The sequence below is a fragment of the Gambusia affinis genome, linkage group LG06 (genome assembly GCF_019740435.1).
Source record: "Gambusia affinis linkage group LG06, SWU_Gaff_1.0, whole genome shotgun sequence".
NCBI lineage: Eukaryota > Metazoa > Chordata > Actinopteri > Cyprinodontiformes > Poeciliidae > Gambusia > Gambusia affinis.
In genome coordinates this window covers 25,929,441-25,953,738 of record NC_057873.1, presented here as the reverse complement: position 1 = coordinate 25,953,738, position 24,298 = coordinate 25,929,441, and the positions used below count along the sequence as shown (strand labels likewise).

Below are 24,298 nucleotides of genomic sequence, written 5' to 3'. Positions count from 1 at the left end.
GATTAGTTGGCTTCAGAAAGTCACACAGAGACAAAAGCAACTGAAAAACATCAACTATTAAGCTTAGCAAGAAACGGAAAAGAAAAAAGAGGCATCATGCTGTGAGTGAACATTAAAGGATACATCCCATACACACACCAACATGGAGTACACTGACTACTCAACTAATGTACTTAAAAGGCACCAATCTTCCTAAGGTGAACTACAGCACCACACTGAACCACCTTTAAGGGTTAAACAGTACCAGTGACAATCACGTTCTGCATTTTTCTACAGTTTTTTGCTTTTTCTTCCATACTTCTGGTATGAGATGGCTGGCTGAGGCTGTCAAATGGCTTTATGAATTGACCACACTGGGGGGAGAAAACAAAGCCTGTTTGTGTCTTTTACTGGTATTGCTTCAACCTTCACATAATGAGACAGAAAATCTCCAGAGCTGGAGAAAAAACACAAAGTACGGTAATCCCCTTTGACCGGGAGGAGGAAAGGAAAAGCAACACAATCCAGTGGACTCCACTCAAGAATGAACTGAACTTTTCCACAGATTGAAAAGGCGAATTAAGTCTTGTTAAATAAGACGATTCTTTAAAGTGGAGTGCAATGTCAGACAGTTAAGAAAACCTTTGCGTAAAAGTTGCTGAGTGCTATTTGTCTGTTATTTACTCACTCTGGCTTTGTGAGAGGTGTAGTTTCATTGGGCTCTATGGGTCCGGCTGCGTTGTGATTGGCTGTGCACTCATCCTCTGTTCTGACTTCCACTATGGGCTCTTTGGACTCGTCTTTCCTATAAGATCGACAGAGCGGCGTTATTACAATGGCAGCCCATGATGTGCTGACCAACATTTTATTTCACTGGCTTATTGTGGGAAGATGCAATGAGAGCTGTGAATCTAGTCTTTCCAATTCTGTCATTGCATATACTGGGTGAGTCAGTAGTGTTGATGAGTAGATTGATTTTCACGACACAAGAGGCATGTGTATGTTTTGCTTTGTTTAAAGCATTTTGTATGTAGGTGGTTCACTTCTGTTGTACTCGTGCCTGATGGACGCAAAAACGGAAGCTAGTTAAGGTAGCATGTGGGTATATTAGCAGCTTAACGTTGTGATTTTACAGTGTTTGAACTTTAATTTTTTATTTCGGAAAGGCCTTGTAGAACAAATCGATTTAATGCTAAATGTAATAGAAAAGGGCATTTGTGTCATATATATACTTACACCAGGTCAACAGGAAGTCACCCATTACTAATCAGACTCTTTCAAGTGTAAAATATAAATACATAATTAAATTGCTTCTTAAATGTACATGAATTAAGTACAATTTTACAACTTATCAGTGTGAACTTTGTTAAAAATATAAAGACAGTACCTGAAAAAAAAATGCGAAACGAACTGAAATGTGATCTTTCATACTCACACGAAAGCAGCTTTGCCCTCTTCCAACACGTGCCCTTTCGTCCCCGTGCCCAATTTTCCACACAGGCACATGATAAGGCCACATTTGTTGACAAAGTAACAAGTGACATCCACTGCTAGCAGCAGGAGTATAAATACTACAACAAGGACTCCTGCCCAGAGTATGATGTTCATGAACAACGGGCCCTCTTCACCCAGATCTGCCAGACAAGAGACACAATGCAGAGCAGTGAGAAACTGGAGCGAGATGCACAGCAACATAAACCACCAAATTAAAGTGCTTCAAAGCTACACGAGCTTCAAATACTTGTATGAAAATAAAGAACGTACCTGCTGAGGAGTGGTTACCGACACGTTGCCTTGAATTGATTTTGAACATGAGTCAGCAGTGTGTGACTTGTTTAAATATGCCTCTAATGTTAATCATGATGAAATGTGGATTTCACATGAAAAGATCTAATTTAAGGGGACAAAATTATGTACAGATTTTTTTTTTTTCAAGCAATTTATTTGGTATTAGAAAAACAAGCAAACCAAAGTTTACAGTGTTGTTGGTTACATGCGGGTCAACATTTTCATTTCCAAAAAGGAAAAACCTGCTGAATCTTTACTCTTCATCTAAAACTATCTTTAGTTGTTACGGACTTCTTATGCAATATTTTAATATGTACATCAATCTCCCATAACATTATGACTTCTGACATTTAAAGCAACTAACACCCTGCAGAACATAGTGTTCTGCTTTCTCACATACACAAACATGTTATTCTGAATATGTGCAATCGTTTTTTGTTTTGCAGATGACTTAATGTTTATTGCATGAATTAAATTTTGACTATGCGGATTATTGGCTAAATTAGGCATGGGTCGGTATGCAATTTTCATACGACAAATTTCAGTAAACATTTGTCGCATGGTTTTGAAAGAAAAAGATATCTAGGTATAATCACATATGTAAAACAGAACAGAAGCAATTATTACTATTACTCCTGAAATAATACACAATTGATTACACTTATGTTATCTATGATATTTGTGTTTTTGTTGTGATGCACAGATTTAAATATAGGTATAGAATAAGTGCCTCATAAATGTAGCGATATACGTTTATTGTGCAGAACATCGTTATAAACTGTTAGCTGCTTAACAGACATCCCAAATTCAATTTGAAAATTCATAACATGAATGTGTGGCGATAGTTAAATTCCCACATGACTAGTTTTTTCCAAATGCTTTCTTTAAACTCATTTTATTGACACTGCACAACAACATGCAGGGGAGGAGCTGAGCTGTTTCACTTTATATTCCATACAGATCAAAATGAACTCTGGCAATTTCTGCCATAATAAGGGCTTCAAACCATAGAAGAGGTACGACGAGGGCTTTCTTTCTTTTTTCGATGAATAATTTTCTCTGATTTGTTAAAAGTAATTAAGATTTCCACCTATGTAACGTTTCACCACTGCGATTCACAGATTTTTGATTCTGCACAACAGAGAAAGATTAATTCAGTACAAAAAGTCTAAACGGCCGTTTGCTTGCTTTGCTTGATCCAGATCAGTAATTTTAGCAACCTCAAATCTCAAAGAGTAAGAGTGCATGAAATATCAGCACTAGCAGCAGTATAGGAATGTTTTAGCATATCGGTCTGAAATAAAACCGGGCCAATATTAACTACTATTTATTGTCATATTGTTGTTTGTTTCTGGTGGGGTGTTGGTCATGTGGTATTTGTTTGGACATGTGATGGTGATGCAGTGGAGGATTTTGGGAGGTTATCTACAATAATTTATATCGGCCCAAATTTTCACATTGGTCCATCTCTATCGAATAGTTAACAGGCTCTCCATGGCAGAATTATTTTTTCACTGATTTCTGTTTGAAAAAAGATGTTCATATGATCAATTGTAAAAAAATAAAATAAAATAAAAAACTTGCTGCCTGTGAAATATTTATTGTAGTGCACAACCTCGTCTTATACAAAAATTCCCTAAAACAGACCCATGCCCAAAGTAAATATGTTTGCCAAGTTAGAAAACATGCAGTGCTGCGAAGAAGTCCAGCCCAGGTTCTGTTTATTCCAGGATTCTACAGGTTGGGCCTGGATAAAGTTAATGAATTTGAACACAGCAATCTCCATAAAATGAATTTAATCATAGTTAATCTATGATTTAGGAATGGGTCAGTTACTTTTCCAAGAGGATCGGTAGCTCTTATTGTCTGAAAATATACATGTGGCGAAATGGATAAAACTGTTTACTTTTTCACAGCACTGCAGCTGAATGAAGCACCTGCCACATATAAATATATAAAGAAAACATGATGTAACTTCTGTGGACATCAGATTAAAAACACTTGCACAAGAGAAAAAAAAATCTTATTAATCTGCACAAAAATAAATGTTCTCTAATATTTCAGCAAACATTTTGTTTATCAAAATAAACGATAAAAATATTTGAGTTCCCCCCCATGGCATTGTCAGTGTTATTGTTCCAAACCTCTAGAGTTCAACTGTATGAAACACAATATAATACAGTGTTTATGTAAACGGACGGGTTCAGTACTCGGCGCTCACTCGAATCTAAGTGCTACGTTTTGTTTTGTTTAAAAAGCAAAAAAAACAAAAAAATAAAACTTTTACCATAACTCCACATCTGTTCAGAACTGTAAACTGGCAATCCTCTCTGTCAAGTGCTGATGGCTAGCTGTGCTAATGCTGAGCAGAGTGAACCTGTGGGAGGCCAAGGTCATTCACTGCCTTTGGTTCATTGAGTCTGTCTGGTCTGTTCTGAAAACACACAACAGCCTTCTCGCCACCATGACAGAGGCGCATCTGTCAAGGAAGAAAGTCCGCTATAGTGGCTAAAAGCGTCCAGAAAAAACGAAAGCCAGGCCAGAGAAAAGGCAGGCTCTCCTCCGTTGTTACGATGTAGATCCCAAACATAAACTACGACAGCAGAAGCGCAATGACAAGGGGCGGGATGAGTAATACCAAAGTGTATGTCACAGATGAGCTGCCCTGAGTGGCTGTGGGTCGAGACAGCACAAACCAGACCAAAACGCACACAGGTCGGGACGAAAATGTTCACGTGGGCCCACCACACGAATATCCAGGATCAGGAGAGAGAGCAGGAACAATGAGCGTGGAGATGAAAAGAGAGAAAAAATAAAAATAAGAGGAGGAAATGAAAGCACAATAAATGGGGGGAGGAAAAAAAGAGAAGGGTGGGGAAAACAGAGAAAGAGAGAGAGAGAGCGTGAAAAAAAATGTTTCAGCTCTGAAAACCAAAGGTAAAAAAAAATTAAGAAAAATGATTTTTCACATTTGAGGGAGAAAAAAAAAAAAGAAGCAGTAACACATCAAAGCAAAAGCACATCACAAAAGGAGGGGGAAAAAGCACACTGTGTTGACTGGATGGGTGACTCAGTGGCGGTGAGTGGAAAATGGTTTAGTTTGGGAAATAAATTAGGAAAAAAAGTGAGAGGAAGACATAATGGCCTGCTGCGATACTTCAGCAAAACGCTCGACAGGGTCTAGCACTTAAAGGGAATTTGACAGGCTGTGTGGGTTTTCTACCGTTAGTAACAAGCTGCTTCGGCTGCAGTTAGGACCTCACTGAACATGTTAATTAAGAGTTATTCAAAAGACTCCTCTCAGAGGAAAACTATTTCATCTACTTGGTTAAAATTATACACAGGTGAAGGGGGAAAAACAGGATCGGAGGAAATCGTCCTCCTGTGAAACACAAACTCAAGCTTATTCAGCCACGGTTTTCAAAAACAAATAAAAAAAATTGTTTTATCCAACTTGGACATTTATACCAGCTATTAGAAAGTATTTCACCTCATAAAGAGTTCTTGTTTTTGATTTTCTGCCACTCCTAAAGGTTTCAGATCATCAAGTTTCAGTATCAAAGACGCATCCAACCCCTCCCCCCTCTTTAAAAATAAATTGTTTTCAACTCTTTATTTAATGTATTAATAGAATAGGAGAAGGTTATGCAGCCCAACCTGGCTCTGTGTGGTAGCATGGCCGTCTGGGGCAGCTTGGCTGCTTCAGGGTCTGGACAATTTGCAGGAATTGATAGAATTCTGAAATCCTGATGAATGTGTGGCCATCAGGATGTGGCTTTAGGCTAAAGGATGCTTGGGTTACGCAGCAGAACAATGATCCAAAGGAAACCAGCAGGTCTGTCCTCTGAGTGGTCCAGCCAAAGCCAGAGTAAAATCCAATTAAGACGATGTGGCAAGAAATTAAGCAAATTTTTCATACTCCAAAATAGTTTAGATTGGATCTAGCCCGACTAATTAACTTTAATTTCAGAGCCTGGATTAAACCTGACGTGTTTTAAAGATTTTAGTTTTCTTTTGTTTTTAGATTTGAATGTCTTCCAGCTCCATCTTGTCAATTGTTGTAACCACATGGTGAGTCATGTGTAAATCATCTGGGATGTGTGGTTGATAGGATCTTATCTGCGCCGCTGCTTGAGCAGAGCCGCATGCGCATGCAGTGTGCTGCGCTGCGCTTGATTAAGTCTGCTTACTTTTTCCTCAACAGGTTAAAGTCGATTACCACCACCTTATATTGTGCTTGCTCATTTGGCTTTCTCTGAGCTGCATGTATCAGAGGTTTATTAAACGCGCCACAGAAGCCTGAGCCCGACCCAACCATCAAGCAGATAATTCTGGTCCAAATTCCAGGTCAGGACATCTAAGCTCTACTCTGAAACACTCCAATTAGCTAAATTACAACAATTCCGCCGAGAAATTATATTTCTTTGCATTAATTTGAAGAGTTTTCTTTCCCTTGATGAATTACATAATTAGAAATCTGTATTTCTGGATTTTGTATCCTTATCTGATTTTAAGATTTAAATGATGATCTGAGACATTTAAGTGCGACAAAAACAAAATGATAAAACAAAAATCTGTAAAGATGCACGCTTTATTTTTCTCTTTACTAATATGAATTAAATTAAAGAATAGAACACAACACTCATTTTTCAGCTGTGAGTTTGGCTCCCGTGTTTCACCCTGTTGCGCTCCGGTTTACTGAGAGCAATTAGATGTGGCGTACCTGGGAAGGCCTCTGGCTCTGCAGATGTTCTGAAGGACATGGTGGCGGGCGGAGACTTCCCCTTCAGGTTCTCGGCCACCACATACACGTCGTACTCCGTGTCCCAGTCCAATCCACGCAGCACGACGTAATCGCTGCCACTGGGCATCCGGATCTCAGGCTTCCACTGTGACGTCTGGATCTGAGGACAGAGATCGACATAAACAACATGCTTTCAAGGCAGCAAAGCGTAAACGTTAGAAGAACAAGAGAAAAGCTGTTGATGGAATAGAAAGCGGAATTGCATATTAACTTGGAGATGCTGTAAGAGAGGTGGAGTGGACGGATATTTTCTTAAAAGCATAATTATGCTGGAAATGTATTTTCCCCAGAGATGCACACTGGAGCCCAAAGTGAGGGTATTTTTTTTACACTCAACATGAATGAATTGTTAACTCACGGGTTTATAGCGGATAAGATAATGCAGGATGGGAGATCCACCATCATCCTGCTTAATCCAGCTGACTTTGAGGGAGTTGCCTTTAGGCTCCGTTGACCCTTCAAGCTTAGGAGGATTAGGATTTCCTAAAGGTACACAAGAGCAACACGAAGATTATTTCAAAACTCAATAATTCAGAGCCATATCGGATGAAGTTTGATTGTAAGCAAAGTCGGGGGCGATTGTTAGCTGACTGTTAATTTCAAAGTTTAAAACTAGCCACTCTTCCTGCTCTGGTCCTCCTTTATTCAGTTGACCATTAATGGCTTGTCCCAAGATGCTGTCAGGTTGCACTAATTGGCAAATGACAAACAACCACATGCTCACTTGATTCATCTGAGCTGCTGTTGCTGAGTGAGATTCAGCTGCCATGAAGAATGCTAAGGGACCAGCTGGGATGAAATATTCACTTCCTTAAAGCTGCAGTACGCAACTAATCCTATCGTCTTACATTTCATAAGATACAACCTAATTACTACACCAGTTGGTTGTTATTTAGGGGAAAAAAAATGAATAACTGCAACCCAAACAATTTTGTACAACTTGATACTACTAAACAGCATAGATCAGTCTTTAGAGATGTGATTTTATTGCCTCCAAAACTCAATTCAGTCAAGTTAGTAGATCTAACTGCAAGGCGGTGATTTTTAGAGCGTTAATTGCCAATTAGGCAAATTAAACGTAAAAATACACAAGTCTTTGAATGAAAACCAGAGCTAAGGGACGTCGGCAGGAATAAATGGTAGCAAGAAACGACCAATGATTCTTTTGTAATTATAACAAGCGAGTTTCATTACACACTTGATTTACTGTAACACATCCAACTGATAAACAGCCAACATCCGTCATGTGGCAGACTATCAATACTTCTACAGCGCCATGACCAGCCCTGGTTTTCCCTCATTTCTTTTTTTCCCCTTCAGGATGCTGACATGACTGATTAATGCATTACATGTGTACACAGAAGCACATAATGTGGTGTTTAATTGTCGTATTCATCAGCTGAAGTTAAGAATCTTCTTTGTCCAAGGAAATTCAACAGCAAGTTACCTTCTGCACGGTTGAAGGAACCATCAGCACCATGCAAGTCAAACAGGCACATGAAATGAGTGATTGAAACAGTAAAAAGACATAATTAGAGGACAAATTCAGACCTCTTTCACTTTTTCAACATTTCTCACATTGTAACCACACACTTCGATTTATTTTTTGGGAATTTTATGACTGATGAAATCAAATTAGAGAATAAGAATCAAATCAAGGATTAGTAAGCTAGTTGCAATAAGACTAAAAAATTGCAGTGGCAGCAAAAGGTAGTTTCCACAATACATAGACTCAAAGCTGCCTAATATAAATAATTCTTTGTGTGTTTTTATTTGTGCATATGTTGGGAAACCCTTCATCTTTCCTTCCCTTTAGAATTATGTGCTGCTTTGTGTTGATTTGTCACATAAAATTCCAGTAAAGTCCATCAAAATGTGTGTTTGTAACATGTCAAAATGCTAAAAAAGTTCTGGAAACCTTTGCGGGTCTCTGCTGCAACCCGCAAAGGACAAAACAGAGGCATGGGTAGAGGAGAGAAAAACTAAAGTGAACCCTAAGGACAAACTAAAAAGAGACTAAATAACAGTAAAGCTATAAACACACTGTTAAAAGGCACTTTAATTCCTCTGTTTGGCTTCTCAATGTGAGAAGTGCAAGAGACATCAAACAACTTTACATCCTGATTTAGGCAGAATTAATCCTTCAGAAGGCGACTGATTAATCAATGCTGATGGGTTTAATCCAAATGCAAATGTTCCCCAAACTCATCCCCAAAGTAGCTGAAACCAGAGGCAAAAAATTTTACGGCTTTTGAAATACGGAGATTTCCTGTTAATTCATCACAGTGTCACTAAGCCAATTATTTTTATTTTTTTTACAAGCTCCAAACCCAGAATTACATTATTATTCATATTTGTGTGTATCAGATTGAAACTCATGGGATGAAAGTGAAATAATTAAAAAAATCTGCTCACAGAGGAGTTTGCAGTGAAAATCGGGGCATGTGAGGTCATGAATGCAGGAGGAACTTATCAGGTTTTGCGATGCTTTCACGTTACTAGAAAAGTTTCTAATCAGCGGGGGTGATTGGGTTATCCCGTAAGACGAAAACGGCTACAGCACTAAGGGTTTCTATTATCGCCGCTACAGAACAAACCTGTTCCGTCTGTGAAAAAATGAAAAAGGTCGTCTAGAGACGTAAGACAAGAGAACAATCAAAATCAGTTTTCTACACAAATGACCATCTGAACCTCGATTAAAAAAATCTCTTGAATGAAGAATTTGAGAAGTCTAATTTCTGGCGCTGTGCAACAGCTATTGTTTATGAAACAAAGAAAGTGATTACTTTTAAGAAGAGTTACAATTATTATTTTTTTTTTTTAAAACAGTGGTTCAAATTTGCAAAGACTGAAATTAAGGCTAAAACAAGAAAAAGTGTTTCACCTTATTGCTACATCTTTAAGCTTTTCAATTAACATTAACTAGTGCTAAAACTAAACCTATATCTACAACAGATGAATCACTTACTCTTCTTAATGGGGGCTGAGAGACAAGAGAGGAAAATGCACAATGGATACAAAAATTAGTCATTAAAAAATAGAAATGTGAAGAGAAAACATGAAGTCATCATGAGAGGCTCTGCTTTATAAACAGACAACCAACAGAGGGCACTAAATACTAAACCATGAGATCAGGATTCGGTGCATTATGAAAAGATAGTGATCAGATAAGTGGTTTACTGATTACACAATGCAAATTTGAGTTGAAAAAATACAATAGCACTGGATTACTTTTCATATTTTTTCCATTTCAAACCATTTTTGAGGACTAGTCGCAGCCCCTACAGCATCCACTTCAATTCATAAAGTGAAACTCATATCAAGCATTTATTACACATTGTATTAGTTTTAAAGAATCTTTATCAAGATTTTTTTTATTTCTCTTTATTTTGATGATTATGACAAATAATTACTGAACACAGTTTATCAGAAAACTAATTATAAATAAGTGTTTATTCCCTTAAGGGGCAGTATTATGTAAAATCGACTTTTTTGAGTATTACATAAATTACAACATTTTTTTCTCTTCATGCATGTTTGAGAAATCCTTTAATCACCCTTGACAACCACTTAGCTGTGCAAAACGCCTTCCAGCTGCAGTTCCACCTCAGAGAGTAACCCTCTACCTCTACTCCTCCATTCAGCTCCTTCAGACTAGCCAGCAGCAATTAGCAAACCCCTGGTGGAACTGTGCATCAGCTGAGTTCATCATATCAGCTACTTCTCAGAGCAACGCTGGTAAAAATGTTGTTAACCGGTTAATAGAGGAGTGGTGTTGCGATGACTTCTTGAAGGTAGAGGTTTCAGAAAGGTTTTAAAGCGACAGAGGCCCAATTTCAAAGCTTTAAATTATGAAGAAAAGTCTCTTTTAAGTTCAATTTGATATGTAGCTGCGAGTATCGATGCATTAAATCCTATTCAAATTCTTCGTGTTACAACTTGCCAGTGTACAGTAAAAATGACATGCAACGAAGCAACCAGTTACAATTAATTAAATAATGAAATGCAATAAATTACATTATCTAATAAGAATGAATAAGACAAAAAAGATTCCTTTTCTGCATAACTAAATACACAAAGTCACACAATGAACACTTAAACAAAGCAAATCTATAACAAATATATAATGAAAACATTTATTAAACCAGTATTATGCCATCAGTTCAATGAATTTAATCCAAATCTATGGAATAGTCACAAAATGTCACCAAAAACACTCTGTCCCTCTAAAACCTTTCAGAAAATCTTAAAAATGTATGGAATCGTACCGTTTGCTGAATATCAAGATATATGTTGTATTGTGTTCAGAATATTGCATTATGTGAGATTAGTGTATCGCTACAGCCCTAGTTAAAATAGTTACTTGATTTGTGCTATAAAATGACACTATGTGCACAGTAAAAAAACGCAGTACTGCCCCTTTAAGTTTGTGCATGTACAGTCCAATGGGTGCATTTGATATGCAGTCAGGGCACTTTTTGCATGATTACGTCAAAGCAAGCTGGAGCGGATCAGCCTATGGGACATCTGAGGTGCTAAAGAAGCCCAAGCTGCTCTCATTGTTTTATCTGTTGACTGTTGTGGTGTCTCTGATTTTCTTCTTGGCAAATACTTCAGAGGTTCCCAAAGGGAATATTGGTACTGGTACTTTCGGTAGTGTTGGCAGGCCAGCTTCTTTAACAAGGAGCGTTTGTAGCTCATCTTTTCTTTGGAGGGTGTTGTTGACTGACTGCTGGACAAGCATGAAATTAGCAGTATTTCTCATTAATATGTCGGCTAAAAAATAGTCAGAATTAAAAAACACTTTTTTTATTGCTCTCTCCCAGGAGTCTGTGACCTTTCATCCTAAAGAGCCATTATTCCTCTCAGGCCAGCCAAATAACACTTATTTAGAGCCACAAATGTCACACAACTTATAATTTTAGGTAAAAATCTACTAGTTTATTTTTAAAGACCCACCATTTAATTTTCAGCCAAAGTTATTGAGAGCCATTGTGGAAGGCCCATAGAGCCAATGGTTGCATTTGTAGTCAATCAAATGACTACAAATACACATGTGAAATATATTACTGTGTGTGATAATTCTATAAATTAGGAGTTTGACATTTTGAACTGAGATACTAAAACATAATGTTTGACTTTAGTACACTTTGCCCTGATTAGTAAGAGCCGTTTTGATGGCAAAAGACTCAATCTTATCCATATCATGCTGCTGTAATTTCTCAATGCAATTAGGGAGAATGAAAGTAAACCTTGTATTTATTTCAGTAAATTACAACATAATTAACATGAGTGCTGTAAAAATTACATCTGTAACCAACTGTACTTTGTAATAAAATGGGCATGTGTAAAAAATATCTTTAGATGGCTTTTAAAATAACTGCTTCATGAATTCAAACATTCTCCCTGTAGAGAAGCAAAATGGGTCAGAAGAAAGGACTGAAATCACTCTGTTTTTGTGAAACTGTCCAAACATCTCAGGCAACCAGCCGATAATGTGTTTATAGAAATCCTCTGCAGGTAATATGTTTGTGATGAACGAAATGAAGAGGAGGATAAAAGCTTCACACTGCGCTGTCAACTGTGCACTTACGGACAGGCTCGGTCTTGAACAGCTCCGTGGGGCTGCTCTCTCCTTCGCCCTTTCCATTAATGGCCGACAGCTTCACCTCGTAGCGGCTCTCCGGTTTCAGGCCCGTTATCGTCACCTCGTTGACGAAGTCTGCTACAATATCAGAGACGGCACAGTTTCTGTTGAGAAGCACCTTGATCGTTTTGATGAGCAGAACAATAAACGAATTCCCTCCCGTTCCAACAATGCATGCATAATTAATCGGCGAACACGCAAACGCTGATTAGCTGGATTCTCATTTCGCCCAAACAATGTTTAGACAACTGATTAATCCATTTAGAGATGTACCAAAACTCGGCAGACAGGAAGACGAGAACAGCAGCCGTGTTCAATTATTTTGTCAACGTCACAGTTTCCATTGATGGCCAAGTGTGCCATGATCCAACAAAGAAACAATTTGTTTAATAATTAATTACTAACTCTAATTACAATTGTCTAAAAAAACACTTGCACAAGAGAAAATTACAGTTGTAAGGAATAATTACATTTTTTCATATAAATGTATACTGTTTTATAATACCATAAATTAAAATAATTTAAAACTATACAGAAATAATTATAGATGTTTTAGATATATTTAAGTATATACATAATCACTGACCAATATTTGAAAATGTGTGTATTTTATTCCTTGTAAACATATAAATAAAGAAGTGAACTTATGCCAGTTTCATGTGCTAAACCTATTTACAGTCTTATTTGAATTCGTTTCATTTAAAATATTTATTTTTAACTCTAATTAATGGTAATTTTGGCCCAAGTAAGTGTTTTTTAGTTGGTGGCAGTTGAGCATTACACAACCTGTATTTATTTATTCAGCTATTTAAGTAACTAAAGCTACAATCTAAGGTCGTCAGTTTGGATATTCTTCAGATTTTGTGTCATATTTTGTATTTAAAGGGACAAATGTTTCTGCCTTAAAGCACTCAAAAGGGGGAGAAAAAGGACGATGAACCACCTTATACGGGTCCTTCTCAAAATATTAGCATATTGTGATAAAGTTCATTATTTTCCATAATGCAATGATAAAAATTGAACATTCAAATATTTTAGATTCGTTGCACACTAACTGAAATATTTCAGGTCTTTTATTGTCTTAATAACGAGGATTTTGGCATACAGCTCATGAAAACCCAAAATTCCTATCTCACAAAATTAGCATATCATGAAAAGGGTCTCTAAACGAGCTATGAACCTAATCATCTGAATCAACGAATTAACTCTAAACACCTGCAAAAGATTCCTGAGGCCTTTAAAACTCCCAGCCTGGTTCATCACTCAAAACCCCCAATCATGGGTAAGACTGCCGACCTGACTGCTGTCCAGAAGGCCATCATTGACACCCTTGAGCAAGAGGGTATGACAGGAAAGATATTTCTGAACGAGTAGGCTGTTCCCAGAGTGCTGTATCAAGGCACCTCAGTGGGAAGGAAAAAGTGTGGCAGAAAACTCTGCACAACGAGAAGAGATGACCAGACCCTGAGGAAGATTGTGGAGAAGGGCCGATTCCAGACCTTGGGGGACCTGTGGAAGCAGTGGACTGAGTCTGGAGTAGAAGCATCCAGAGCCACCGTGCACAGGCGTGTGCAGGAAATGGGCTACAGGGGCCACATTCCTCAGGTCAAGACACTTTTGAACCAGAAACAGCGGCAGAGGCGCCTGACCTGGGCTACAGAGAAGCAGCACTGGACTGTTGTCAGTGGTCCAAAGTATTTTTTTCGGATGAAAGCAAATTTTGCATGTCATTCGGAAATCAAGGTGCCAGAGTCTGGAGGAAGACTGGGGAGGAGGAAATGCCAAAATGCCAGAAGTCCAGTGTCAAGTACCCACAGTCAGTGATGGTCTGGGGTGCCATGTCAGCTGCTGGTGTTGGTCCACTGTGTTTTATCAAGGGCAGGGTCAATGCAGCTAGCTATCAGGAGATATTGGAGCACTTCATGCTTCCATCTGCTGAAAAGCTTTATGGAGATGAAGATTTAATTTTTCAGCACAACCTGGCACCAGCTTACAGTGCTAAAACCACTGGTAAATGGTTTACTGACTGTGCTCAATTGGCCTGCCAACTCTCCTGACCTGAACCCCATAGAGAATCTGTGGGATATTGTGAAGAGAAAGTTGAGAGACACAAGACCCAACACTCTGGATGAGCTAAAGGCAGCTATCGAAGCATCCTGGGCCTCCATAACACCTCAGCAGAGCCACAGGCTGGTTGCCTCCATGTCACGCCGCATTGAAGCAGTCATTTCTGCAAAAGGATTCCCGACCAAGTATTGAGGGCATAATTGTACATAATTATTTGAAGATTGACTTTTTTTGTATTAAAAACACTTTTCTTTTATTGGTCGGATGAAATATGCTAATTTTGTGAGATAGGAATTTTGGGTTTTCATGAGCTGTATGCCAAAATCCTCGTTATTAAGACAATAAAAGACCTGAAATATTTCAGTTAGTGTGCAATGAATCTAAAATATATGAATGTTCAATTTTTATCATTACATTATGGAAAATAATGAACTTTATCACAATATGCTAATATTTTGAGAAGGACCTGTATATCTGTCCTGATATTGGAATATATTTTCTATATTCTTTAACTTTTTACCCACATTTCTGTGAAAATACTAGACAGGGAGATTTTTGGATGTTTAAAGGGAAACGTGTGAAATGTAGCCTTAGATATGTTCCTCCAATACAAACCGATGATAAATGAATGCTGGCATGTAGGAAATGTAGGAAACTAAAATTTTCCTACATTATTAAAATTTATCTAGCGTTTACATACAAAGCAATGTATGAATATTGATTTTTACATTTAGACTGATTTCTGACATTTTATATCAATTCCAACCAAAATAAAAAAAAAAGTAAGTTTTTATCTAACATTCATTGAAAAATAACTGAATGTTTTGTTGAACGTTTAAGTGAACGTTGCACAACTAATACCAGCAGTTTAGTTTTTATATGTGCGTTTACCGTCTTGGACCTCATAGACTTTCTGCGTCCAGATGCTCCTGCCCTGCATCCTCCACTCAGCTCTGTACTTGAGAATGGGAACGCCTCCAGTAGATTCAGGCTCTCTAAACTGGATCAGAGCAGTGGTGGAGAAAGGCCTCACTTCGTCAATGACCAACGATGACGGAACCTCTGTGAGATAAAAAAAAAAAATAGTTCAACTGCAGACACTTTAAAATTTCACAAAAAAGATTCTTATGACCGCTTGTTCCTTTTACAGTGAGGAATTGAACTATTTCACGCACCTCAAAATACAAAGTAGTTAATTAATTAAAGATTTATAGGTTTAAAGCTATGGATCTTAATGCAAACACTGCATGTTCATTAAGTACAGCTAAATTTAAAAAGCATTCTTTGATTCCTGAAGATTTGCTCCTTTTGCCTACTTGTGCACAAATCGACTTCCAGGACTTGAATTCAGGTTAATGTTCTGCCACATGCAGATGACAGTAATTTTATATGCAAAAAACAAACAGGCAGCAGAGGAACTGTCATCAGTAATGGTGCCACTTTGTCAGTGGCTAAAAGTAAATTTAGTCAGTCAGCATGTTATTTTCAAAGTTAGATAATAAGCAGAAAGTTGGCTCCAAAAATTAATGTTGCTGAGCAAACATCAACACCAATACAGAAGCTTTAGTTTAAATACACCAGGCATGATGAAGGATGCACAACTTTCATTGAAAAGTTGTTTTTAAAAAATGAAAAGCTCAAATTAAGTTAAATTTTTAAAAAAGTTTAGACACATTAGAAATAACCCGACAAAAAAAAACTTTCAAACTTAGTAGCATCACAATTTTATTTCATATGCCACGTAGCTTGATGAGCTGGTCCCAGGCCAGCAGGACCACTTTGAAGCCAGTAGATTTTGAAAACTCTGGATTAAAATTAATAAATAAATCCATATTATCATTGTAAAAATAGTAAGTAAGCATAAATTTCTTAATTGGGATAATATGATAATCTATTCAGATGACATATTTGTATACAAATTGCTTCATGGGCTGGCCCCACCACCTTTAAAAGATTTTAATGAATTATATTTTGTGTTTGTATCTGTGTGTCTTTTTTTTCTTTACACCCTAAATCTGCCATTGGATTACAAATGGCTAAATCTGTAATGACTCTTTAATCTAGACATGTTGATTAATATGCACTAAATCAAAATTTTAATTGTTTTTTTAAAATCATAAACAGCTGCTAGCATTTACAAAATAAAACTCATTTGCAGGGAGGGTTGAGCAATAGTGGTCATAGTGCACCTCATAGATTTATTATTTATCTGTTGGAAGCATCAACACTGCTATAGGACTGATAAGCAGGATTAATTTACATAAAGAGCACAGTACAACACGGCAGTGTAAAAACACACACAGTCAAGGAAAGGCTAGAACTCTAGAAAAATAAGTTCCTGGAGAAAGAAGATCAGGAGAGCAAAATGAAAACATGTCTTTTGATGTAAAATATAAAAGCAAAACTAAAAAAATAAAAATAAGAAAGCATGAAACCAACCTAAAAACCATTGAAGGAGCTTAAACTAAAATTGTATATGGACTTAAACCTTTTAGCTCACAGACAATTCTGTATTTCAGAAATATGAATACATTTAAACTATGAACAGTAAGTGTTCCGGAATATACTGGTACTAGTAAAATAAAGATTTAATTTACCCTTCCTATAAAAAAGCCATCTAGGCTGTGAGGTGCAGGAGGAGCTGAAAATGCATTCTGACTTTTCAATCATCCTTTGTTAAATTTACCAGTATAAAAAAAAAGCATTGTTCGCCACCCACTTCTTGATCTATTTTGGGGAAAATTACATTATTAAAAATGTTTAACTAATTGAAACAGTAATATCCGAGTTCTGGTGGCTTTGTGGGATTCCTACACTCTAAAGCGAGCTCCAGTCTGTCCTGCATCACTTTGATCTGGGAAGTAAAAAGGAATACTGTAATTACTGTGGTTGCACAGGTTTCTGCCTGAAGTGAAAAATGCTGCTTTTTTTTTGTCTCCAGTCACTTCAGATGGTGGCTTAAAACCTGCATTTTCTGTTTTCCTCTCGTCTTATGAAGATGGATGCATCCATATGAAGGTGTAACATTATTAACTTGCACTTTTCTCAACAAAGCATTCAGTTGAATTATGCAGATGCAAAGTAAAAACACAGAGAAGCTTTATTTTACACTGCACCCAGGGCTTTGATACAAGACACAGATAACCGTTACTGATAGTTGAGCTGATGTCTTTTTATCTAAATTTATCTTCTATCTAAACAAACACTGCTGCTTTGTGTAATCGCTTGCTGGCTGTTACTGCCAAATACATTTTAAAAAGGAGTGTAAAATCTGTTTTACAGCCCAGAGCAAGACAACATTTAAAGCGCTACTCTGTGTTTTAGGTTGTTTTTTCACACCTGGTAGACTGTTTGATTTTGGACCAAAATTGCAACATTTGTCATATTTTCAGCTGGTTCGGTTTGTTTTCACACTGCATTGTGTCAAACCAACCAAACCCTATGAAAAACCTGTTCACCCTCTGGCCTCTGGAGGCCACTGAAAGAAACAGCACAAAAACATCTGAAGAGCACATTGAGTGGAACTTCCTTCTTCATGAAATGCAGACAAAACTGAAGTGCCGTCAAATTTTAGCGGCTGTAGGATTTCTCTTTCTTTGGTGAAAGACCACAAGCCATTGGAGATTTGTTTTGGTTGCATTTACACAGGATGCCTTGTGCTATAGGCTGCTTCATGCTTTTGGAGTGGTCTCCGGTCTGCTTAGCGTTCACATATGCATTGAAACCGCAACAGAGTTTATAGCAACCAGTCCAAGATCTAGGTTTGTAGGCTAACTAGCTTGATTAAAAGGGATAGTGTGAATCTGTCCTTCAGTTTACTTCTGCTACAGTGGCATTGAATCGTTTCTGCACGTTTCAGGAAGTCAAATGTAAGACTTAACAAAACCTAAGCACTCAGCTTTGTGCTTCTCACTGCAGATTTTGCTCTCTACAGCTTTAATTCCCATAGTGCCAGTTTTGTTTTATCACCTTAACTCGTATTGGTTGGCAGTAGAAATCAGCCAGTTGCAAAAACGAACATCATCCAGTAATACATCTAATACATTTGATGGAGGCAAAAACACTACCTTGCGAGCTAGTTAGCAGTAGCCTCAACCTCCTCGAGTCAAAGAACTCGATGAAGATGTTTCCGACCAACTTACAGTTTTAATGAATTTAAGACATTTTAAGGTCTTAATTTTACACACACACACACACGCACACACACACACTTAAGACTTTTTAAGACATTTTACGGCTGCGCGGGCACCATGTAAATATTTAACATCTATTACTGAAATATTCAACATACTCTGCTGAGTTGTATTTCTAATATAATTACATGTTGAGGCCAAATGCTGTAAATAAGAATGAGATTTAAACCACAGCCTCATCACTGACCGGCCTGAATGAGCAGGAACTCCTTGGACTCGGTGCCCATCTCATTTGAGGCGGTGCAGTTATAGCTCCCAAAATCATTTTCAGACTCTGGTGTAATCTGGAGGGGAGAAGAAAATAGAGCAGTGATCATATGAAGGGAAGCATGGCTAAACAGATGAACAAACTTCTGTGTCAAACACCATGAAGGTGACCTTTGTGTTGGTCCATCAGAGTAGCCTATTTTCATGTGTTGCTGTGAGCCTTCATGCTGCTGAATTATTCATGGATTTTCTTTCCCCCCCACAATGAAGCTAGAAGAAACCCCCCCCTCACTTCTTAGTCTATGCTCATGAAATCTTGATGACACAAGGTGATGGGGGGGTCTAGGATGTGACTGTGGACATGGAAAAAACTTTGCGCATACATTATGTATGTTTACGTTACAAAGTGTACTTTAGAGTCAGTACCTGTAGGTAGCTGGATAAAGGAGTTCTGAAGATTTTGATGTTGGTGGTGTTTGAGTTTGGAAGCTGCAGTCCATCTCTGAGCCAAACAATTGACACATCTGTGGGAAAAGCCTTGACCTCACAGCTGATGTTGACCGGGTTTCCCTCCCAGGTGTAAACGGCAACTGTTCCATGAATCTTGGGTGTATCTAGGAGTTAAGAATAAGATTCAGGGAACTCTTTCAAACAGCTGAAAATATTCTTTAACTTTTGCATAGGTCTGCTTAGAAGTTCATACACATTCATTATGGGGCTTTTAATGATTTATTTAATTTTGTAGTGTGAATATTTATATTTCACCACATTTCTGAGCAGAATTTATTTAAATTAGTTGGTTTGTTTGCTGCAGAGAGGCACCATTCAAGTATAGTCCAAAAGATTTCACAAGGTTAAAGTTGGGGTGTGACCCTCGGCTTCTTTTATCCATTCTAGTTTCAGTTTTTATAAGTATTTGGGATCCTAGTCTTTTTGCAACACCAAGTTAAGACAAAGTATCACCCATCTGACCCAACCTGTCACCTTTTAGATGAAAGGTGTAGGGTCAGGATGTTCAAAGTAACAGGAACTCCTCAGATTTAGGTCCATCAAAAACTGGAAGCTGCTAGAACACAAGAATTCACCAAGAACTAAAGTTTATTTAAATAGACTCTGTGTTCACCTTGAAACTTGCAGATAGCTACAAAATGTTGCAGTTGAGGTGGAACTTACTAAGGAATATAGTTTAGGTTTATGGCCTGAGCCAGACACGCATGCGACAAAAAGTTCAGGCCGTGTGGGTCAGTGTTATTTGCTTGCTTGCAATCCATACAGCATAGAGAAAAACAAACGATAACGCACAATATGACGTTGTTTTAATCTGCCTATGGTCTGGAGTAGATAGCTTAACTTGTTGAGGAAATAAGTAGGGTGTAGAAGTTAATCAGATTGTAACAAGCACAGTAAACCGCATGCACACACAGCTCTGCCCTGCTCTGTTTGAGCAGCAGTGGAGATGGGATCCTGCAAATCACACATCCCAGATGATTTGCACTTGAGTATTTGAACTTGACTCACCCTGAGGTTACAACAAACGACAAGATGGAACTGGAAGATGTTAATCACGAGCTAAAAATGGGTCACTGGTTACACTGCTTATCTAAGGGGTCTACAAACAGAAGAAGTAAAATTGTAATTTAAAAAACGAGGCATAGGTCTATAAGTAAAGTTAATTAGTCAGGTCGGATTGGGCTCGGACACATTGCTTACGGATTTGGGTTGGGTTGGATACTAACGAACGTCTACTGGAAGCAGAATTTTGAACCCTGTGTAAATTACAGATGGTTCCCCAATAGTTTAAAAATTGTTCTCCACATGCTTTACTTTTTTTTCTCTTGGGGTTGATTGTTGTCTAATCATGCCAAATTTGAAAAATAACGGCTCAAATAAATAATTAAAAGCCCAAAACATCCACAATATTCACGCCCATTGTGTACTGTAGGTTCACCTAAACCTAACCCTCAGGAACCGTACTTGTTTTCCAGATAAGCTTAAGACAATGCAATACTCACAGCGGACTTCCAGATAAGCGGTCTGTTCATCCTCTCCGATGGCACTGCGAGCTGTGCAGAGATACTGACCGGCATCTGTATACTTGACATACTTCAGAGTGAGGGAGGACACACGAGCATCGCTCCTTACTACTACATTTCCATCTGGGCTCTAAACGGTAGCAGAAAAAGGTTTGGTATAAGGGGGGGAAAGAAAACAAACAAAAATAAAAACAATAGGACTTCATTAATGGCTATATGGCATTGTCACGTTGAATAATTTTGCAGAAAGATGTTTGTAACCTGAAATGGAAAAAGAAAAGAAAGCCAGCCTTTAATAAAGAGAGTGGACATTAACTTAAGGAAGGAGGTGAACAGCGCTCGATGGAAACACGGGGACGCTGACGACGAGGCAGGAGAGCTGGTAAATAATAGATGGAAGACAGCATTAAGAACCATCTAGAGCTTTTCACATGGCAGCTACTAACTTGTGAAACATGCTGATGCACAGCTGCAGACAGGGTGCTCCACGCTTGCACTTTTACACATTGACTGACTTTTTTTTTTTTTTTTGCATCATCATCGTTTCCAAGAATTTTTCTTTTATTTCCCCATTTGCTGACATTATTTGTGACGTATCAGATATGTTATGAGGCAGCGATGTGCACATCTAGCATTTACTCAGTTTTCAGGGATGTATCAAGTCACCTTCCATTTGAAACCATGACTGTAAAAAGTTATATTAGCCACTTGAATTTCAGGATGATGGCCGTTTTTCAAGATGGCCACCATTTTGAGCTTTTTAAGCCAATTATTGCCATGAAATGTTACCCATTTTCATTATTTGGATGAACTTTGTCGAATCATGTTTTCTTATTAATGCAACTTTAAAGTAATAATATGTAGAAAAATCAGCAATTGAGGACTTTGCCGTTTGTGAATCTCACATCAACTAGACATAGACAATGTGTGAAAATGACAATCGTCTTGGTTGGCACTAACTTCCACTAATTTTTTTTAAATGTGTTTAGCAGTTTAGCGGCAGCAGAGCTAAGATTCTTGTTTAGTGAATTTATGGTTGGTGAACCTAACTTTTAGGCCACCACTGGCAATAACTATTGCTGATTTTAATACAAACATGTATCCTTCATTATAACCACAGTGGCCACTTTGAATAATGTCCTCCAGAAAAAGATAACTGCAGATCCAGAAATATAAATGATTTCTATGGCTCAAAATATGTAAGTTGGGATTTGACACCAAACACATTCATCTATTTGTTGATTTTAGTGCAAACGTGTATTTTCCATGACAACCATGGCGGCCCTTTTAAAAAATTACAAATGCTATTACTAGACATGAGTGATCAATGGGTCAAATTATGCATGATTTAACAAAAGTAATCTGTGATAATCATTGGTACATTTAGTACAAAATACGTGATCCCTAATGACCATCTTGTAAAATAGCAGCCATCTTGAATATTTCAGTAGCTTTTACTTTAATTTTTTGGAAAAAAAACAAGACCATCTATGCCAAGTTAACTTCTTGTATCCGCAGGTGAACGATTTTTCAGAAATATTCAGTTATCTTCTGCACCAGTATTTTAGTGCTTTATTCATTCAAAAGACGAAACAAATTAAAACATGACATCCTCAACATAATCAGATCCACATCTACCAAAACCAAATAAATCGACTTTCTTTTTCTGCACACATTTATACAATAGCATTATGCATCTGTTCTTCTAACAAGGTGCTAGACCTGAATATCCAAGCGTCTCTTACGGTTGCCTCCGTGGCTTTGATCCAAATTGAAAACAAAACAATGGCAGAATGCTTTTACACAGACTGAATTAGGGCCCAGCCTGGGAAGCCATTTAAGAGAAACAGTGTTAGTTTGTATTCAAATTGAACACACAAAGCATGTCTAGGCCATTTATTATGCATAGAGGGTAGCAGGAGCAGGGAGACACTTACATAACACACACTACCCTTTTCTTCTGACCCCTGTGCAGATAGCTATCTCAGTCGACCCCTGTGGTGCTGTTTTCGATTGCTGCATTTATACAACATGCCACACTGCATCTAGGCATTAGCGCCCACTTTAAAGAAAGCTTTAGGTATGGATGGGCTTTTTTAGGGGACACTAAAGCCTCTGATGTAATTTATAAAGAAGCAAAGTGTGTGAGAGATCCCAAAAATGTGGAATGTTTTTATATATTTATCAACAATTTGGTAAATGGGATTATTATGAAGCATCTTAGCTAATTTAGTTATTTTGATTGAAAAAGCTAAACTTCTCCTGATTCTTTACACACAGTAAGACATGTTTCATCTTTTCATTTGGATACTTGTATCTTACAGCATATGAAAACCCAACATTCAGTTTCTCTGGAATTGCATGAAAAAAAAAAGACTAATAAAAATGCTGCGTTATGCTCGACACAATCATCTTCTAAATTGTTAGTTGTCAACTAGACTGTAATCAACACGCTAAATAAGTCGGGTGTGCCACGTTTTTTAGCTGTATTTAACATGTATATCTTCTTGGTTGTGCTATAAAATGGCAGAACATTAACTTAAGGAAGGAAAATACATAATACTTTAAAGCAAAAAAGCCATCAATCATATAAGAAACACTTTGCATTGTACATATTTTCCCATTAACATTTGTTTAATTGGAATCTGCATCTTTTTTCAAATGTCTTGCTCTTTGGACATTTTGCCCACTGTGAATCCCTGGGATATTTGCAATAAAAATTATTTAATTAAGACTAATTAATTACACAATATTCTAATCTAATTTTATATAAAAAGCAAAAACAGCATTTTTTGGTTGTCATGAGCTGTAAGCCATATTAATCAAGATTAACAGTAATAATAAAATACATCACAGTGTGTAATAAATCTTTACTGTGCATGTTCCACTGCTTGATTTTTAACAACTGGAATAAATTAACTTTTCATATAAATTCCTTGAGATGTTATACGAAAAGCAGAAGCCTTTTAAAAAGATTAATCTAAATCGGATGGAGGAGAAAAAACACAGACTTCAGCATCCTTTACTAATAAAGCCAAACTGACAGCAGAGTATGACAAGCCATAATTTTTCTTCTCAAACCAAAGAGCGACTTTGAGGAACCTCGGAGCATAAAATTGACACTACATACAGGACAAGTTAAACTCATGTCTCATCAAATATAGAACAGGCTGGCATACAAATGTACCTTCCACCTGCACGGCTTATTAAACGAACACACTCGGTATTCTCCCAGTGCTTCCAAGCCTTCCCTCCCGTGTGATTTGTAATTGGATGTCTTGCAGAGAGACACAGACTGATCAACTCAGAGAGCAGGTGAACTAAAAAAGCATATCATTATGTCGGAAAGTGAAAATTATTATTGCCTTATCCATTAATGAAATCTAGAGAGCTCATGACTAGAAAGCACATGTGCTGCAAAAAGGCCACCAGGATGTCTCTTTTGAGATTTCACTAAAATATGTTTAATACGGACAAATGTATGTCTCTATATGAATAAACTTGGTGTAATTTATCGGGCATATGTAGTTGTTTCTGAAAGAGATCGTTTTTCTTAGTCTTATGTAACTGGGGGTGAATT

The 24,298-nt window shown here is 37.5% G+C and overlaps 1 protein-coding gene across 13 annotated transcripts in view; it reads right to left on the bottom strand.

Annotated features, from left to right (window-relative positions):
• ncam1b (neural cell adhesion molecule 1b) overlaps nt 1-24,298 on the bottom strand; it is a 108,482-nt gene that overhangs the window by 4,467 nt on the left and 79,717 nt on the right. For 5 of the 13 annotated variants that reach the window (XM_044119195.1, XM_044119186.1, XM_044119188.1 and 2 more), the window contains 11 exons: nt 20,698-20,848; nt 19,112-19,299; nt 18,666-18,762; nt 15,177-15,347; nt 12,165-12,296; nt 9,169-9,201; nt 8,019-8,021; nt 6,930-7,054; nt 6,491-6,671; nt 1,415-1,613; nt 668-784 (listed from right to left, as the gene is read on the bottom strand). In XM_044119195.1, coding sequence (XP_043975130.1) covers nt 668-784; nt 1,415-1,613; nt 6,491-6,671; nt 6,930-7,054; nt 8,019-8,021; nt 9,169-9,201; nt 12,165-12,296; nt 15,177-15,347; nt 18,666-18,762; nt 19,112-19,299; nt 20,698-20,848 — 1,397 coding nt within the window. Of the gene's footprint in view, nt 1-667; nt 785-1,414; nt 1,614-2,198; nt 4,441-6,490; nt 6,672-6,929; nt 7,055-8,018; nt 8,022-9,168; nt 9,202-12,164; nt 12,297-15,176; nt 15,348-18,665; nt 18,763-19,111; nt 19,300-20,697; nt 20,849-24,298 lie in introns of those variants that run through there. The other 8 variants (XM_044119190.1, XM_044119192.1, XM_044119197.1 and 5 more) reach the window with 4 other exon arrangements.